Source organism: Embiotoca jacksoni, unplaced genomic scaffold (genome assembly GCF_022577435.1).
Source record: "Embiotoca jacksoni isolate LCO1_2020_lvr unplaced genomic scaffold, fEmbJac1.0.p SCAF_23, whole genome shotgun sequence".
NCBI classification, from domain to species: Eukaryota; Metazoa; Chordata; class Actinopteri; family Embiotocidae; genus Embiotoca; species Embiotoca jacksoni.
The window spans coordinates 10,961,254-10,981,333 of NW_027185374.1; the positions used below are offsets into that span (position 1 = coordinate 10,961,254).

The following is a 20,080-nucleotide window of genomic DNA, read 5'->3' on the forward strand; positions in this document are numbered from 1 at the left end:
AGACTTTATTGTCTCCTCATGCGGAAGTTAAACAGTTGATATTCAGACATGAGAATGATTTACTGTTTTCACAAAATGTTAACGCTGATGTCACTTTACCCCCCCGCCTCCCTCCTACGGGCCTCTTAGATATTTACAGTCGTATTAATGTCATCCATCCGGGTGCACTCCAGCCACAAGAGTCTTTGTATAAATATACACACACAGGCCTACTTATCAGCCCCGCTGCAGTGTTTTTTCTGCCTCTCTCGTGTCATGATGTCATTGGGACGGGAGCGCTGGTAGCCGGGACCTATTTCACGGCTAGGTCGAGCCTCTAATTGTGTGCAGCGTTCCGGCGAGGCACTAATCAGGGCGAGGCGGGCCGGGCAGCCCAGTGCTTGACACTAATTGCTCCTGCTCCGACTTGAAGGCCTTGTTCATGAAATATTTACCCGCCCGTCTGGTGACAGCTAACCCCCCGCTCCCCACCCCGGCCTCTGAAGCCTCTCACACACACACACACACACACACACAGAGACATTCGTGGACACGTTTAGTCGTCGTCATTCACCAGGCAGATTTTCCACACAGTTCCTGGACGATTTCTCCCGCTATACTGTTTGCACACAAGCTGTTGCAGCTCGACGCGCAGATGAAGAAGCTCATTTCTCACCGATACGCGTTGAGTCCAACAACATCTTTTTGTCATCGCTGCAGCGTTAACGGACAGAGAAAGAGCGACTCGATCGGAGCTTCGCCGTGTCTCGCCCTTTTCTTCATTCAGCCTTCATTCGAAAGAGAAGCAGGGACATGAAGTGAATCCCCAGCCGGGGATTGAACCGGGGACTCACCGCTCACCTGCACGTTCCCCTGAACACGCGCCCGTCACGTCGTTCCGTCCTCTGCACGACTTCGTATCCCACCGGCGGCGTGTCAGACGTGGAGAGTTTTGTCAGCCCGTTTTACCTTCCTTCCTGATTTGGTCGCGTTTCCTTCATTTCTGTGCTTCTATTTTGGGTAAACGTTGTTAAACAGCTTCTTTTTTGTCCGTTGTGTGTTTATTGTTCTCATTTCCTACTTTGTGCTGCAGCCTACAGACAAAGTTAATGCAGCCTGCTGTGTTTTAGTCATTAAAAACATGAATCATCCTCTTTATTGCGTAACTATTTCACACACCGTATCTGAAGCGGGAGGAGAATGCTTGTATGTAGACGGTGATGCAGTGATGGGTTTCACCATCGTGAGTTTGCACACCGGAATTTGATTTGATTTTCTCCGACTGACTTTCTGCTCGGCTGATCTGCTCTGTTCAGCGTCCCGCAGTCTCCAAGCGGCTTCTGACAAGAACGGCGACCCGATTCTGGGAAGCATTGACTTTAATGACAGCGATTCACTCCGGCAGCAGGTCGGAGACGGAACCGGTGGAAAGGAGCTGTCGGCCCGTGCACCCATCACCCATCACCCGTTAGCTTCTTTCTAAGGTGGCAGTCTATTCATCTCAGCCTCAAGTGGGGCAATAGAACATCTGTAGAAACCTTTTTTTTTTTTCCTTTGAACATGATGGAACAACACTTCACACTTTAAACTTCTTCATCTTACTCATATCCTGCCCTTAAAAAAGTCAAAACGGGGCCGCCGCTGTACGCCTCACACGGTGCGCTCCGGGACCTCCATTTCGGATCAGCGGCCAAAGACTTCCTCTCAGCGTCCGTCCGGGACGGGCCAAAGTTCCAGCGAGTGTCGGGCCGTGACGCCGAGCCTCGGTGTTACTCGGCCTCCAGCTGCTTCTCCGTGTCTCTCCTCTATCAGCACTGCGCTGAGTGAGCGGCCGGCGGTCTGTGTTTACCTTATTAATTAGCCCAGTGATCCCGAAACACTCTCCCTCTGGTAAATACAATAACACTGAAAGGTTACTCGGGGCTCAAGGGGGGAGAGGAGGAAAATAAGAGGCGGGGGCAGAAGCTGATGGAGAGAAAGTTGGACAGAGACGGAGTCTGCGGTGGAAGTTTGCTTTGGAGGCATCGTCCTGAGGAAACCCGACACGGTGGCTTGTCATCTTGGAGAATTTAGAGCCTCTGTGATCATCAGTCAACACTTGCTCTCTGTTGCCGCCGCCACCTTCCTTCCGTTTTTCTTCAACCCCCCCCCTTCATTTACTTTCATGTGCAGAAGGCGTGATGGTAACGGTGGTATATCCTTGGTTTATTTAGATTCATTTCAAAATAACATAATAAGTCTCAGGGACAGAGATTAACTTCAATTTACCAGCTTGGCTTGAGCTTAATGAGAACTTGATGAATTGTCGCTGTCGAGTTCTTGATCTGTCTTGTATTTGTCATTTAGAAGTCCTCCAGGGTGGATCTGTCCAATTGGCTGATTGTATCGTTGCAGAGCAAAATTCAAAACAGACCTTTAGTAGACAAACAGAAATGCCTGACGGCGCTTTGATGAATCTGTTCCAAGTGTTTCCAATAACTCCCACTCCTCCATTCTGGATCATATCTCTATCCTGAGGTCTGCAGTTCAAGGGCTTGCAGCCAAGAGACAGGAAATCCAGTTGTAAGAGACTGCACTTTGATTTTGCGCATACAGTAACCTGTGTGTTGAATTAACATCAATTAAACAGCATCTAAAGCTCTTATTTTGACAGCAGTTGTAGCCTTTTGTATTTTATATTACAGTCACAGTCTGTCTGTTCTGTAAACCTTCACTTTTATGGGATTTTTTTTTTTGGTAACTGAGCCCCATGGTTCCCCAAGTTCAAAAAAGATTAAAACAAAAATATTTCTGTCATGTGCAGCATGATTATTATTACAGGAACGGTTTACATATCATTGTTTATCAGGTAAATAATCAATCACATTTTCTTGTCTCCACTTGCAATATTTTCAAATTCCCACAATTTTACTGCGAAACACTCCGCCGCAAGAATCCAGCATTTTGGATGGCGATAATCACACAAAAAACCTCCACGAAATCCTGGAGGGACTGGCAGTAGCACTACAGGGTACTCGTTCAAAGGAGGGCAGGGAAAGCTGGTTTGCATTAGGCATTGTTGTTTTTTTACCAGGTCAAAGGTCACTGTGCAACTTAAAGGGAACAAAATGATCATAACAGGGAATAATATGGTATTTAACTGAATGGACAAAGCTAGAATACAAACAATAGATTCTACTGTATAATTCATGATTTATAAATGTTTGACTTCTGTATCTCTGGAGCAGCAGAGAAAAAGATGCCCAGTTTGAGTGTTTGCACTTGTGTTGGCAGATTGCGCTCTGAACCTGTGCCACTTGACATCTGGCTGTCATATTAACGTGCGCAGTGAAACTTTAAAAGGGATTTACTGCCCTCTTACAAGCCGCCCCCGTGGAGTAAAATTCCTCGCCAATAGCTCGTGTTCATTTGTGCTTCCCATTACCACTAATTATAACATTCTCCGGATTTTATTTTGACGGAGAAACGGCCAAAGATACGACGGCAGCCTCTCCTGCCCCTCCGGCCATGTTGCTTAAATCACAGCTCTAATGTCCACAGTGCTGTTGACCTGACTGGCTGCAGAGGAAAGGTGACCTCACAACTCACTTCCTGTTCTTCTGGGCCATTGGAGGAGTGAATTAAGTCCTCGATCTGTACTGTATCGATGTGAATATAATCTGAGATGATAAGACATGTATTTAAAATCCTTTTAGTGCTATTAAAGCCGACCATTTATCTTTACAAATGCCTTTTCTGACAGAACTTGGTCTAAAAATGTCGAATCCACTCCCTGTGGCTTCAGTCTGAGGGGGAGTCTGTCTGTTATTAATGGAGTCACAGTGAAGTGAAGACTCTTAAACCTACTGAATCTACCTTCGTGTAGCGCCAGGGGGCGCCATGATTAACTTCGTCTTAACCAGGTGGCCAAATCTCACCAAGTTAGTCGCCCTCCTCCCTGTGTATTTTATCCATGTTTCTATCTCCCCTGGTCCCCTTCAGACGAGATCATCTATCTCCTGCAACCCCGCTGTGATCAGGTGACCATATCTGATCCTCCCACTTCCTCTCCTTCCCTCCTCTTCCCCTCCTCCTGGGGCGTTTGCTGCTGCCGGCATACCGGACGTTCCCCCACCGCTCCCAGAGGGAGCTGACGAGAAATCCAGACAGATCCCGAACAGTTGAAGGCCTCGTATGCCTCTGTGTGTGTGTGTGTGTGTGTGTGTGTGTGTGTGTGTGTGTGTGTGTGTGTGTGTGTGTGGTTTGAGTCCAACATTATCAGGAAGCCTGATTGCAGAGTGTGATAGTTAAGATGAAAACTAGTTACTGCAGGTAAATCAGATTTTTTTTTTTCTCAAATCACATCCTTAGGACAGACTGCCACACTGTTATTTGCAAGTGTACAGATCAGATGTAGCGTGTCCAGACATCACCAACCTATCTGCATGTGTTGCTGTGGTAACGACGCCGGTGACATGGGTTTCCGACACGGCAGGGAAGTGGCAGCAGACAGTTTATTTGCGTTTCTGTTCGCGGACTGTTGTTATCGTTGTCCTCGACAGAGCAGTAGAGTAGATTCTGCTCTCTCTAAAATGACGCCGTCGCTGTGTGTCGCATGGCGAGTGATGCAGTATATCCGATCTGAAGCAGCAGAGCGTCCGGACGGAGACGCAGCTGTAAAAATCTGATCGGAATCACATTTCAAACCGCCTTCGACTGTGGTTTGGATCCGGATTTCAAAAATCTAGTTTCATGTGGTCTTTGCTGTTCAGACTTTCAAAAATCAATCTGGATACAATGTGGATCTGACTGAAATCAGATTTGGGCTGGCAGTCTGAACACCTAATATATGTCTATCTGTGTGCGTATATAATCTGAGAATGATCACTACATCTGGGTGTTCATTAGAGCTCTGTACTGATTGATTGGACTACACTAAACCGGTTTATGTGAGGTCGTAGGTTATGTGTTGCCTCCTCCTGCTGGTTCAGATAAGACTCACAAATGCTTGTTTGACATTTATTGGGAACATTTGGGGCTTTGTCTGATATCCTCTTCAGATCTGGTTCAGACAGAAATCTGTCAGGATCAGTTTGATCCAGTCAGGAGCTCTCAGTTTTGGTGTCCCTCTGTTGTACAGACGTTTATACCTTGGTTCTGTCTTGGGTTATCTGAATGGCACAAGTATATTAAGCACAAGCCATGTAAGCCTGTCTATCACATCAGAGAGGGACTAGTAGAAAGAGTATTATAAGTTGAGTGGGAAGGGGTTCCGACAGCCACGTCAGCTTTAATGTTTTCAGCCGTCCGGTACCGAAGGTGAGCGCTCGGGCTGCAAAAAGAAAAGACAGCAGATCATGAAGGAAATATGTCCAGTCCCGCTCAAGTCTCTGCAGATCTGTTTTTGATTGGCTGTTGCTTTGACTTTAAAATGTAAACCTGATTTATCTCCTTCTTTCTGTTTTGCAGCCCTGCAAGGCCCTTTCGATTCCCCAAAAGGTAAGACCTGCCAAAAAGCCTTTCTCCCCTATTGATGTTTTGGATCGCAATGCTCTCCTCCTCCTCCTCCCTTTATTCCTGTCATCCATCCATCACCGCTGTTGCCGAGCCATCATTCCTCAGCAGTGAGTCATGAGAGTTATTGATGAGAGCTGTGCGTTTCTCCCTGTACTTGGCTTCTGGTAACCAGCAACCTCGGATCGCCTCATTTGTCCACTACGCTGCAGTAAAATCTCAGAGAAACTAGTGCGACAACTTTTGTGTAGGGATGGAGAGTCTCAGTAACACCGCAGGACCCCAGAATGCTTCTTACACTTTCTAATCAGCCTTCAGAAAATCCAGGATGGAGGAGACTTTAACTGATCGTTTCCTTCAAATTTTATAATTCTGAGAAAATGTCTCCTTTTTATCTCTGATTTGAAATACGCATCCGCCAAACGGGGATCATCAGGTTCGATGTAACTGTTAAGGAAGAGGGAAACTGAGAAGTCAAAGCAATGTTTTCTTACTTTTATCGTCTGTCTTCTACACACCCTGCTGTATGGAATAAACGGTCTCCTTTTTTTCCATCGTACATATTTGCACCTGTTAGTTAAATAAGATTTCGTCCCAGGTTTTTCTTTTGTGTTTTTACTAACTCGAGGTCTCCGTCTTGTTTCCAGCTATGCCGAACTAATAGCTGATTGGCCAGTGGTGGTGTTGGGGGTGTGCACGGTGCTCATCGTGATCTGTGCCCTGGTGGGAGTCCTGGTGCCTGACTTGCCTGATTTCTCTGACCCGCTGCTGGTGAGTACAGATGAGACCATGATGCTCTTCTTTCTGGAATAATGAATAATAACTCTTTATTATTCCAGATTTGGAGTAAGCAGGATGTATGAACTGTGGGTGTAACAAGGAGAAGTTGAACCCCAGAAGCTGTTTGGAAGTATTGAAGTACTAACTTTATGAGGCAGGGTGGAGTATTTCCTGTTCTCTTTGTGTGTTAGGAGGAGTAATGTTGACAACAGCTCCCTGTGAAAGAGATCCAGATGCTTCTGTTAGCTCACCCTGGGTGGAACAAGCAAACTGAACTGTGTAATGTTACTAAACGTTTGTCGAGCCCATTGTATTACAACTAAAATAATCATTTTTGCAACATAGATACTGTAAATCTGTATCAGCATCATAGAAGCAGTAACTTCTGTCATTAAAACTTATTGTTGTTTTCTTTCTTTTCAAAAAAGGGTTTTGAGCCTCGGGGAACTGCCATCGGGCAGCGACTGGTCACGTGGAACAACATGGTGAAGAACACAGGCTACAAAGCCACTCTGGCCAACTACCCTTTCAAATACGCTGACGAGCAGGCTAAAAAGTAACGTCCACACACCAGTACACCTCCACACACGGGGCCCGATGAGCTTCTGTGTAGCAGCAGTTTTTCAGTGCAGCAGTTTTCAAGTTTTAGAAAGAGAGATGACTTTAACTCAGATTCAGTTGCCGTGGTAACACACTCTATGAAACTAACCAGCTCACCGGCATGTTTTCTTCAGTAAATGCAGAGTTTCTGTCCGTCTCCTGCCAAAGTCTGAAGACGTCTGATAAAGCATTTCATTTCCTCGTTGGAACATCAGAGCGCTTTGGTATCTCTTTACTGATGTTACAGCGTTTATGATCAGTCAGTTATCAGCTTAATGACGCAGACAGCGTGAGGATCTGCGTCCTCACAAGTGTTACACAGTCGTGGATTCATCCTCAGCTGACTCTTGAATCTTGCAGACAACTTGTCCATCAGTTCTGCTGCACCTTCGGCACAGAAACATTACAGTCATCGCTGAGCCAAGAGCCAATCATCTCTGAGTAATCATTTCTCCTGTTGTGATTGGTGGGACTGAATGAACATCCTGTTTTAACAGCAAATCCCTAAAATCATTATTACTGAGTTTACAGTCACAGTAAACTTATGTTCTATGTTTGATAGGGAATATTATATGTTCATCTGAAATTGTTTCCACCATTGTTTTGTACATATATACACCAATTAATTTTGTTGGTATATTATACAGATTCCAGCAAGTGCAAAATTATCTCTTTTTTTTAACTTTCGGTGCTGCTGCTCAGTTTTTAAAGATAAATGCGTATCGTCAAATGTTAATCTTTCTACCTATACTTTAGGTTAAGGTTAAGATGGAGGCTCTGCTCTTTATTTACCCGTTGCCATGGTGAATTGTAGTAACGGAATCTTTTTTTCTCCCACAACACACACACCTCGAACAAATAAGCTCAGTGTTGATTTAACAAACTCTGATGAGCTGCTCTGGAACTGAAAACTCAAACTTGCCTTCTGCAAACAAAACCCAAATATTCTGAGGCGGCTGTTTTAAATGTTGCCTTACGATACGAGCCAACAGCAGGAGTTGAAGGGGAGGCCAGGTCGGAGGCTGGGGTAGTGCTGAGAGAGCGGGTGGGGTGGGGGGAAGAGGGTGGTGGGGGTGAAGGATATCGTTGACGGACACGCTGAAACATCTGAATCCCCTCCTGAAAGAAGAGGGGAACAAAGTAGAGATTTGTCCATCCACAAGGTCGTCCTCCGTCTCCTGTCAGCGGGACTCGGTTCACCAATCAGGAGCAGGCCTCTGCACGTTGACGGCCGTCTGGTGACTTCTCTGTCTGCACGACTGCGTTCACTCTGCACGCCTCCACGCTCACTTCCGAATTCCTGCTGACGTCTGGTACATAAGGTCACCCTCACTTATTTGAGCTCATGCACAACAACGGTTTTCTTTTGTTGTATTATTTTATGACATTGAAAACAAACCGTAAGCCCCCTGAATAACATCTACATGACACAGTGACACCCGTCGGATTGTGATTCTGGTCCGGAGCAGGAGGAGGTATCCCGTCTCCATGTGGTTGAGATTAGACTTTCTAAAAACTGCAGCTCCACTCCGCTGATTGGATAATGGACCTTCTCTCCGTCTCCTGCTGCGTCTGTGGCTGCCTTTGTCTTCCCATCCGTCTCGCTCCACGCGTCTGTCCTCAGATGTAATTTGTGTACTTATGTGCGTTCCGTGTACGAGAGGAGCTCTGCTTCTGTCAGCAGGCTTCATCCCCTCCCTCTGACAGCTACCTGATTACTCAGCCTTCCTGTTTCTAGTCGAGACTGTGGCCCCTAAAAAAACAACACACATACACACAGAAAGAAGGGTTGTCTCATCCGTAATCCTCACCTAAACACACAATACATACACACTCCAAAGACTCGTCGGCATCGGGCCCCCTACTCAATCAGAGCCACTATCAGGATTATTATAATAATGACAGCAGTATGCTCGCACCGTGGTGAGTCATTCATCTGATTTGGGAGGGGAACGGCTATTACTGCTGTTTATTTAATTACTGAGCTTCAAATCTGCTTCCTTCACTTTGTGTCACAGTCACTTTGCAGCCTCGATCACAGCAGCGTCTCTGTTCTCTGTCACATGACTCACGAAATCATACGTCACTGTCCTTCCTGAGTCTTTGTGGGTTTGGATAGATTAGAAGAGCAATGGTCCCTTTCCCTCCCTCAGCGGGGATTTTCTTCTCAAGAAGTCATAAAATATTTTACAAATGATGTCAATGATTTTTCCAAAATTAGTTTCAGAAATCTTACAAAGTGCTGTAAAGCTCAAGAAAGAAATTAAATTGAGTAATAAAATTTGCTGTCAATTTCTTCGTTAATAATTCGTCCATTAATCTTACCAATATTCTTAATGTTAATAAAAAGGATCCTCGTTTGACTTTCAGTGCCTTAAACATCTTCACAGTACTGTGCTGTAATCAAGGTCATGTACACAATGTTAATCTGTGCGTATTGTTTTCTAGCCACCAAGAAACCCGGTGGCCCGAGGACCACTTCGACAGAGACAAACGGCAAGCTGAGTGGGACTTCAGTAAAGAGTTCTTCTGTGATGTGCCAGGTGAGATTCTCAATACAGACCAGAGAACTCGCATGTTCTATGATGGGTAAAACTAACACAACCCCCAAAAGATCCTGGGCTATCTTAAAGGTTCAATATTTTACACTTTTCTGATGTTGTATTTACAGTCTTGATTCCCATAAGAAGATATTTTTGTGGTTTTAAGTACCAAAAACTCTCAGTGTAGTTGTACTAAGAACAGCCTGTTTTATGTCTGTGTCTTTAAGGCATATTGATATGAGTGCCGCTCTCTTCTGATTGGCTGATTCTTGCTGGAGTGATGTACACCCTGGCCAACCACAGGTTTTTTTAAGTGTTGTAGCGCGGTATCTCTGCAATGGAATCACCAATCATTGTTTACTTCTACATAAAAGGTCGGACAGTGGGCCGTGCTGACAACGGACATATGACATCAATGTGAATTTGTGACATCACAAACTTACAGTTGCTCAGCACAGTCTTCATTTCTGTGAGGACTTTGACATGTTCGCAATATTTATAGCACTTAGACTTGCTTTATAATACATTTTAAAAAATAAATTCTCCAATCTAACATTATGAAAAGACACGTAAGTAATAATTTAGCTTTCAATAGGACATGCTTTTGGATCGGATTTAAGGTGAAAAGTTACCAAAAACACAAAGTCTTTGTGTGTCAGATGGTAGAATAACTGTTTTTCCCTGTTTTTCCCCAACTTGTATTAATCCAGGAAGGATGGTTTCCTACTTAAGTAATAAAACTCTTTTCTTTCTGCAGGTGACAGTTACTCCAGACTGGTGTTCACGTCGGCTGAGGGGAAAAACCTGTGGAGCATTCAGGCCATCAAATCCATGTGCAATCTGGACAACACCAGAGTATGTATCCTCTGTCATGGTCAGGAACTGGTAATGATGTTGTTGCCATCATCAGACTTTCTCGTCTTTCTCTGTCCATGTATGTATTTATAATCCCTGCGTGTCCGCAGGTGCGTTCCCACCGTGACTACTGGAGTCTCTGTCAGCGCACCAACGACGCCTCCTGTTGCCCCAGCTGGACACTCGGGAACTACATCGCCGTCCTCACCAACAGGTCGTCCTGCCAGAAGATCACGGAGCGGGACGTGTCGCACACGCTGAAGATCCTGCGCTCGTGTGCCAAGTACTACCACAACGGCACCCTGAGCCCGGACTGCTGGGACATGGCCCTGCGGAGGAAAGACCAGCTCAAGTGCGCCAGCGTGCCGCGCAAGTGCACCAGGTACAACGCCGTCTACCAGATCCTCCACTTCCTGGTGGACAAAGACTTCCTGAGTCCCAAGAGTCTGGAGTATCCTCCACCTGTGCTCAAGTACAGCATGCTCTTCTCTCCCACGGAGAAAGGAGAGTCCATGATGAACATTTACTTGGACAACTTCGAGAACTGGAACTCCTCGGACGGCGTCACCACAGTCACGGGGATCGAGTTCGGCATCAAACACGACCTCTTCCAGGACTACCTCCTCACGGACACGGTGTACCCCGCCATCGCCATAGTGATCGTCCTGCTCGTCATGTGCGTGTACACTCGCTCCGTTTTCATCACCCTAATGACAATCATAGCCATCATCAGCTCTCTGATCGTGTCCTACTTCCTTTACCGAATGGTCTTCAACTTTGAGTTCTTCCCCTTCATGAACCTCACGGCGCTCATCATCCTGGTCGGCATCGGCGCAGACGACGCCTTCGTGTTCTGCGATGTGTGGAACTACACCAAGTTTGATAAGCCGCACGCTGAGCTGGCTGAGACGGTCGGCGTGACCCTGCAGCACGCCGCCCTCTCCATGTTCGTCACCAGCTTCACCACCGCTGCAGCGTTTTACGCCAACTACGTCAGCAACATCACTGCCATACGCTGCTTCGGGGTCTACGCCGGTACCGCCATTCTGGTCAACTATATCCTCATGGTGACCTGGCTGCCCGCTGTGGTGGTGCTACACGAACGCTACCTGCCCAACATGTTGCCCTGCTCCAAGCCTCCACACCAGCAAAGTGGTTACTGCACCCAGATGTTCTGGGCCGGGTTGTGCCAGAAGGCCAACAAATGCCTGTTCACGGTCTCGGAGGCGTCCAGGATCTTCTTCGAGAAGGTGCTGCCCTGCGTCGTCATCAAGCTGCGCTACCTCTGGCTCTTCTGGTTCCTCGGCATCACGGTGGGCGGGGCCTACGTGGTTTGTGTGAACCCAAAGATGAAGCTCCCATCTCTGGAGCTGGCAGAGTTCCAGGTGTTCCGGTCCTCTCACCCTTTTGAGCGTTACGACGCAGAGTACAAAAAACTGTTCATGTTCGAGAGAGTCCATCACGGCGAGGACCTCCACATGCCTATCACCATCATCTGGGGGGTTTCCCCTGTGGACAACGGAGACCCCCTGAACCCCAAGAACAAGGGAAAGCTGATGCTGGACAGCAGCTTCAATATTGCCAGTCCGGCATCTCAGCTGTGGATCCTCAACTTCTGCCAGAAGCTGCGGAACCAGAGCTTCGTCCACCAGTCGGAGGAGCAGGACTTCACCAGCTGCTTCATCGAGACGTTCAAGCAGGTCAGTACTGTGTGTGGTGTGTACTCAATATGTACACAACAAACCTTAACCGTCAAGCGTCACCTGACCTAAGCAGCTCAAATTTTTCTGATCCTAACAGTGGATGGAGAACCAGGACTGTGAGGAGGCCTCTGTGTACCCCTGCTGCAGTCAGTCCACCTTCCCGTACAAGCAGGAAGTCTTTGAGTTGTGCATCAAGAGAGCCATCATGGAGCTGGACCGGAGTACCAACTACCATCTGGACAGCAAGACACCCGGACCTCGATTTGACATCAACGACACAATCAGAGCCATAGTTTTAGAGTTCCAGAGTACCTATCTGTTCACACTGGCCTATGAGAAGATGTACCAGTTCTACCGCGAGGTACATACATACACATATATCTCACATTTTTATGATGTCACTGTACATACGGGCTCATTTTTGTTTCTGACTTGATTGACTGTGACTGTGATTGTGATGTAGGTGGATGCCTGGATGACGGAGGAGCTGCGCTACGCCCCGGCAGGCCTCAGCCACGGCTGGTTCATCAGCAATCTGGAGTTCTACGACCTCCAAGACAGTCTGTCGGACGGCACTCTGGTTGCCATGGCGCTGTCGGTGGCCGTGGCCTTCAGCGTCATGCTCCTGACCACCTGGAACGTCATCATCAGCCTGTACGCCATCCTGTCAATCGCCGGGACCATATTCGTGACGGTGGGATCGCTGGTGCTTCTGGGCTGGGAGCTGAACGTCCTGGAGTCCGTTACCATTTCTGTCGCCGTGGGTTTGTCAGTGGACTTCGCCGTCCACTACGGCGTGGCCTACCGACTCGCTCCGGAGCCCGACCGCGAGGGGAAGGTGATTTTTTCCCTCAGTCGAATGGGCTCCGCTATCGCCATGGCGGCGCTGACCACCTTCGTCGCTGGTGCGATGATGATGCCCTCGACCGTGCTAGCCTACACGCAGCTGGGCACGTTCATGATGCTCATCATGTGCATCAGCTGGGCCTTCGCCACCTTCTTCTTTCAGTGCATGTGCCGCTGCCTGGGGCCTCAGGGCACCTGTGGCCAGATACCACTGCCCAAAAAGCTGCAGTGTCAGTCCTTCTCTGAGGGCACCTCCACCGGCCCCCCACCTCAGGGGAAGAGCTCCGGCCTGGGGAAGTACCAGCTGGGCAGCAAGAGCGGGGAGGTGGAGCGCTACGAGCTGGAGCCTCTGGCGTCCAGTCAGAAAGCTGAAGATAAACCGCAAGAGGAGCACGAGGCGTGTACTCAGCTTTACAACCGGATCGCTCTGCACCACCACCCCGCCCCCTTTTCACACATCCACTATAAGAGCACTGACACCGGCCCAGAGAACGGGCTGGTAGCCACACTGAGCACACCGTCCCGCTGCCAGTACTCTCAAAACACAAACTGCACATGTGGGGATCCACCTCCTCCTCAGCTGCTCCAGCAGTGGAACCCCCACTCCTGTGCTCAGCCTCCCCAGGACTCTGCGTCCTGTCCTCCCACCCCTCAGCTCTACCCGCTCTCAGGAAACACCCCGAGCAAACAGAACGCGGCCCTCCTACCCACAAACCTGGACCCAGTCTACACGCACATGGAGTGCCGAATGCACTACGTCCACTGTCCCCTCACCCATTTCCATCACTGCTCCCAGGGAAGAGTGGTGACCCCCAGGCAAGGACCCGCCCACACCTGCCATCTCAGGAAGTACTGCGTCCACACCGCAAACCTGCAGCCGGGTTCGGTCCGAGAACAGAGACCCACGAGTCCGGCTTCCAACCCGGACACAGCTCCAGGACCCGGCTCCGGCTCCGAGTCTGTGGGAGAAGAAGAACCTCAGAGACAGGAAACGAGTCACCGAAACATCAGCACCCTCACCCCGACACAACCTCACCCTCCATGCCCCGCCCCCTCCCCACAGACAGCCTGTCACGAGAGGTCGAGGGGGAGAGACAGTGACCATTGTTGTGGTGATAATCACGCATCGGCCACGACCACACAAACAACAACGCACACGGACGCTTGTTGTAAAATCCCTGGCAACCAGGAGAACCTCGAAGGTATTCCCGTCACACGGGACGAAAGTGTCAAAAAGTGGAAGCAGAACTCGAAAAGAGAGCGGGCGTCCTCCGCCTCCCCAAAGAAGCTCTACTGTTTTAACCGGACGTTGAAAGTGAAGTGCAATTCAGCTTCAGAGTTCAACGTGCCAAAAAGTGAAGCCGGCGTGTCTCCTCTCGCAATAAACACCAATCCCTCTGCTGAAAGCTTATGCTGACGATAAATTGATGTTTTGATAAAAAAAAAATCGATCCAGAGCAAATTGTCCAAAAAAAAAACCCTGAACAGCACATTCGATGTCTTTGTGCAATCATACAAGCTGTGGGATGTGTTTGTTGACCAAGTGCCTCAGTGTGTTTCATAGAAAAAAAAAAGAAAAAAAAAAAAGAAGCACGGACTCCGTTTACAGTTTAATTTCGCGCTCACCACTTCTTCACAGTCTTGGTCTGATTTTTACAGAGAAACACACAGAAAAGAAAAATCTCCTTCATTCGTGTTGTTTCTACAGACGCCTCCAATGTCAGTGTTCAACGTCCTCACCCAGCAGCCATTTGCACCGACATGAAAAGGTCCCGCGTCTTGTGTTGTGATATCGTGTGCAGCAGTCAGATGTGATCACATCAATCTTAACGACCACGTTGCCACATTTTTTTTACAAGCTGATAAAAATAAGTTGTTGCCTGTCACTCTTTTGTATTCACAGCGACCGATGCTCAATTGTCAGCGTGCTCAAGTCGCCACACGGCTCAGATAACACGTGTACTGTATGATTAAAATGTCTTTTTTTTTTTTTTAATCACTATTGTCCTGCTGTTGTGTGTACACACATTCGGACCATAAAATGAGAACAGGCTCCGTTCAAAGAAGAGAAGCGTCTCTAATGGGTACCCGTGTACACCTGTTTCATTGTCTCATAACTGCTGGCGCCTTCGCTGCTATCCGTTACATACGGCCTGAGGGGTCATTGGCTGCATCTGAAGCGGTCCGGGCCGCCCTCCTCGCGCAGACTTTTGATTTACACAAAGAATAACGATCACCTTTTATTACCGGTCGTGATATTGATCTCGTTTTCGCCGTGGTCATCGACAGCATTTCTACTCGGGAAGCGTTAAGAGTTCGGGAATTACACGCAGAGATAAAACCTTCATCATAAAATAATTTTAAGAAGCGGGCTAATAGATGGATAAAAAAAAATATATATATATATCCTTTTGTGTTGTGAGGTTCATTACATGACATCATTACATCAAGTGAAAGAAGTGCTCTTCGCTTGCAGGCCTGCTGAGGCAGACAGCTTTAATTACAGGGAGACAACAGTCTGGCACAAGAAAGCGGCCCAGCTGCCATCAGCGGCGGCTCCAACAAATATATGTTCTGAGTGAGTTATTTTTTTGTAACGTGTCCAGGGCAACACTGGAACAAAATCTGCTGACTGTTGTGCCCGTTTTCTCTTTGAAACGAGACCTATTTACGGCTGTGGTTTGTACGTTTGCTTTCGCCAAACCATCGTTAACACGGTTAACCCGTTCACGCCCAAGTTTTTCTCCTCGTAATTTCAGCGCATGCATTTCACTGCGTACGTCTCCCAAACACGCAAACTCTGCCGGTTTTTATATTACGTTGGTTAGATTAGTTAAACGGTTAGTTTTATACGATAGTGACCGTTAAAAAAATATACCGAGACATGATCAGCTGTTCACACAAGTCCTAAAATGCGATAAAGACGATCCAAAATGACACAAGGATATTATACTTGGTTATTTATTTATCGAGGAAAATGGTCCAATATCACATACCCGCGTGGTAGAAGGTATGATCAGCTGATTTGAAGGTGCAGTTGGATGCAGGTGTTTTCGGTCTGCGGGATGATAATCAGGTGAGTGGGCGCCTTGTTTTATTTAAAGAACAGCGATCTGTCAAAGTCTTGAGATTCACAACATGTTTGTAAAAGAGTATCAGGACACAGGTGGACAAGTCAGGAGGCTTTCGTGGACAGATATGACAAAAATAGATTTTTTTTTTTTGTGGTTTAAATGAGAAGTGTTATGTTTGCAGCATAAGAACCTGATCCCTTCTGTGAAGCGTGGTGGTGGTAGTATCATGGTTCGGCCCTGTTACTTTATTGCTGTGTTCCAGATGTTGAACTTGTGTACTAACACTCACTATTCTGAGTGCATCAGTGCGTTTACACTGTCAGTACGGAAACATGCAGCACACTGCAAGTACCAGGATGACACGCTCAAAACGGTCCAAAAAAGAAGTGTAAAACTCTGGACACTTTTCACTCTAGACAGCTGCCATCTTGGCTACGTAGAGGAAGCGCCGGGACCATGGACATGAAGAATTTTCAAATTAAGACGTCTGAGGAAGCTGCAGCTGTTCCTGAACACCTCACAAAAGTGTTTCTTTTTCACTACAGCTGCTGGACAGAAGAATTAGTGTGTTTATTGAGTGTGTTAAACAGAGGGCACAAAAACATGATGATTTCTGGGCAAAATAATTAAAGCTGTAGATATTTTGGTGGGTGATGTGTTCACATGCAGAACGGCAGTGTGTGATTTAAAACGACACCAGCCTGTCAAAACTCCTGCGCTACACAAGTAAGAGTCCTAACATGGAGGAGCACTATTTATTAGTTTACTAAGTGAAGTATGTCATTTTGAACACAGCAATGATCTCTGAGGAAGACATCTTCCAGAGGGGCAAGCAGGAAGTAAACGTTCCCATGAGTCACATGACATTAAAAATATTTTATTCAATATAATCTATTTGTTCAGTTGTAATCGAAATTAGGTGAGAAGCTGGGGGCTGGGATGGGGTTGGGGTTAGTGCTAGGGTTGTAGGCTGGGGTAGAGTGCTAGGTTATGGTTATGCGAGAGGCTGGAGCCTGGTGTAGGGTTAGGGTTGTAGGCTGGGGGACACCGCAGGGTTAGGGTTAGGGTTAACCCTCCAAACACAATCATGAAGGAGCAGGGGCTTAAAGAAGGTGCGATCATTTTGGTAGTTTGAGTTTTGGGGGAAATAAAATTGAAAAAGTATCAACTCTTGTAGTGCCAGTCTCCCATCCAAGAACTGCTCCAAGCTCAACCCTGCATTCCTTCCAAGAGCTCGCACTCACAGGGCGGTGTGGACATAAGCTGTTCCCACACTCTCAGGACTTTTATATATGTCATATAGCCCCATTGGAGGAAGCTCCTCTTATGGTACCAGAGGCATGAAGCTCCTGTTAGGATAACAGGGGCATGAATCTCCTGTTAGGGTACCAGGGGCACAAAGCTACTCATAGGGTTACAAGGGAACAAACCTCCTTTTGGGGTACCAGGGGCACGAATCTCCTGTTAGGGTACCAGGGGCACGAATCTCTTCTTAGTGTACCATAGGCATGAAGCTCCTCTCAGGGTTGCAGTGACTCAAAGCTCCTGTTAGGGTAACAGGGGAACTAAGCTCTTCTTATGGTAGTAGTTTCCATAGTAGTTTCTCTTCTTTCTTTTGCAGATGTCCCGTCATGGAGCTGCATGTCTCTGCCCTGCGCTTGTCGTCTTCACCAACAGTTCTTCTCTTCTATCTCTATGCTGTCCTTTTCTCTCTATGCTCTCCTCTAACCACCAACCAGTCGAGGCAGATGGCCGCCCACCTCTGAGCCTGGTTCTATCGGAGGTTTCTTCCTGTTAAGAGGGAGTTTTTCCTTCCTTCTGTTGGAGGTTTTTCTCCCTTAAAGAGGAGGTTTTTTTTTTTTTCCCTCCTAGCTTATGCGGGAATTGTTGAATTGTTGGGTTTCTCTGTATAATATTGTAAAGTCTTGCTGTAAGGACTTTAATGTGTTAAGTGCCATGAAATAACCTCTGTTGTGATTTGGCGCTATATAAATAAAGTTGAATTGAAATTGAATTGAATAGGGTACCAGGGGACCAGGCTCCTGTTAGGGTTACAGGGGAACAAAGCTCCTGTTAAGGTACCAGGGGCACGAAGGCCCTCTTAGGGTACGAGGTGAAAGAACCTCTTGTTAGGGTACCAGAGGTATAAAGGTCCTCTTAGGGTACCAGAGGCACGAAGCTTCTGTTAGGGTACCATGGTTGAGCTTCCTCTCTGAACAGGTGACAGACAGAACATCCTCTTCTTCAGCTCTCCCTTTTTTGTTCCTGCCACTAAATCTTCACCGACCAAGTGGAGAAGTCACCTGTTTCCTCAGAGATCTGTGCGGAGAAGAAGCCTCTCCTCCTTCTGCTCCCCGGTTTCCCTCTGTCTCTGGAATGATACCTTCTGCTTTACATTAGAACTTTTGCTTTACATTAGAACTGCTGATGGGGAACTCACACCGGGACACAAAGCTGAAGTCAGTCATCTTCATCTTTCTCAGGCCCTCAATCAAAATCATTTTTGCTGCTTTTCATTTGATGTGGAATTCCAGAGACGGTCTTCCCCCCCGGCTTCTGAAGCTGCTTTGAATTCTCAAACGTAGTGTTTTCTTTTTCACCTTGTGGCTGAAAGAGGAACCACCTCTGTGGAAACACCATAAACTCATCGTGAGGCTTTTAGGCTCAATGTGAAATGTTTGTTTCCGCTGCAACCCTTACTCATAAGAACAACTGGTTAATAAACCGATGATGCACAAACGCTCCTCCAGTCGCTCTGTGTTGGAGAAGGGAGGAAAAGTACCACCACGCTGTTGCTGCCTCTTTGCACCCACCCCCGTCACGCCGCTCGACCCCAAACCAAACCTGCACATACAAACAAGCCCTATAAAACACATTACATAAGCAGAGCGCCCACACTGGGCCCGCTTGATGCCTCTGTGTTGAAGGAAAGATCTTATTTTGGCTCATACAGCTCAGTTTGTGTTCCCCTCAGCCTCTGATCATCCACGGCTGCCTTCCTCCTCCTCCTCCTCCTTCTCCTCCTCCTCTTCCTCCTCATCAATCCCTGCAGTGAAGATGAGTCCACTTCCCCCAGAGGATCCCTCCTCAGGCTTGCGTGAAAATCCCTGTAATTATATTTGCTTAAACAGAGGTCAAATATTAGCTGTGGCCATGGGGCAGGGTTTATTACATTTCCCCGTAAGGGAAAATCTCAGAAGCATGTGTGTGTGTTCTAAGAATAATCTGCAGGCCTGAAATAACTGAAGATCCCGTGGAGCTGCAGAGCTTGTTTACAACGTAAACATTTGCTTCCACTTTTCAAATTAGATTTCGGTGGGGCTGCTGAACTGCTCCAGATTTATGGAAATCAAAGAGGTTTTCCCTCCTTTTCTTTTTCCAACATCGATTGTTTTCTCATCTCTGTTTCATTAACGCCCATTCAAAATTTCCACAGAAAAATGCAGGTTTTTAGATTTAGAAATTACAAAACAGCACTCTGTTAAAGTGAAACTGATCTTTTCTTCTCTGACTGATAGATTTTAATCCAAACCTCCGTTCTGGACTATTTTAAATGTTTGGACATAATTCAATTGACATTTAGTATGACATACTCCTTTTTTATTTTTCTCACCACAGAACAACAAATAAAACTCAGAAAATACACCACTTATGAAATGTGTCTGGATGACTTCTCTGTGAAACCATAAACAAACCATTGATTGAATTGGACACCCTTCCTTAAGTCCCTGACAATGTAGAAATTTTAACCAATCAACACTTCATGTGTTGTATTATCATACAAATATGAATGAATGAAAATGGCCACCAGAAGATGAATACTGGTAACTTATCGGACCTCCTGGTTTTACCTCCTTTATGATTAAATGTGAAGCAGATAAACTTGGAGATCCGAGTTAACCTGAGGGTGTGAAATCCCTCCGGCGCTCTCTAAGCGGAAACTGGTGTTTTATGGCTGCCTTGTAAAACCTGCTGCCTCGTTCCAAACCTTGATATAGAGTCTGTATTCTGAACACGTATTGTAACACGAACATATATTTAAAATCCCAAAAAGGTCACTTTAAAACGTTTTGGTTATAAACTCCTAACTGATGAATTCTTATGCCATTGGTCGGCTGAATGTCACCTGACTGACTAGTGACGTTACACCATTGGTTGCAGCCACTTCCCGTCCCCGTTTCAAATTAAACACCGTCATTCTGAGCAT

At 46.8% G+C, this 20,080-nt stretch overlaps 1 protein-coding gene across 1 annotated transcript in view; it reads left to right on the top strand.

Annotated features, from left to right (window-relative positions):
* The window catches only part of disp1 (dispatched homolog 1 (Drosophila)), a 32,726-nt gene extending 17,931 nt beyond the window's left edge, over window positions 1-14,795 (top strand). Inside the window, 8 exon segments of the mRNA XM_069158691.1 lie at window positions 5,428-5,457; window positions 6,120-6,243; window positions 6,681-6,808; window positions 9,301-9,395; window positions 10,153-10,250; window positions 10,361-11,950; window positions 12,051-12,314; window positions 12,417-14,795. Of these exon segments, the coding sequence (XP_069014792.1) occupies window positions 5,428-5,457; window positions 6,120-6,243; window positions 6,681-6,808; window positions 9,301-9,395; window positions 10,153-10,250; window positions 10,361-11,950; window positions 12,051-12,314; window positions 12,417-14,216 (4,129 nt within the window). The 3' untranslated portion in view covers window positions 14,217-14,795.
* The last annotated feature ends 5,285 nt before the right edge of the window (window positions 14,796-20,080 follow it).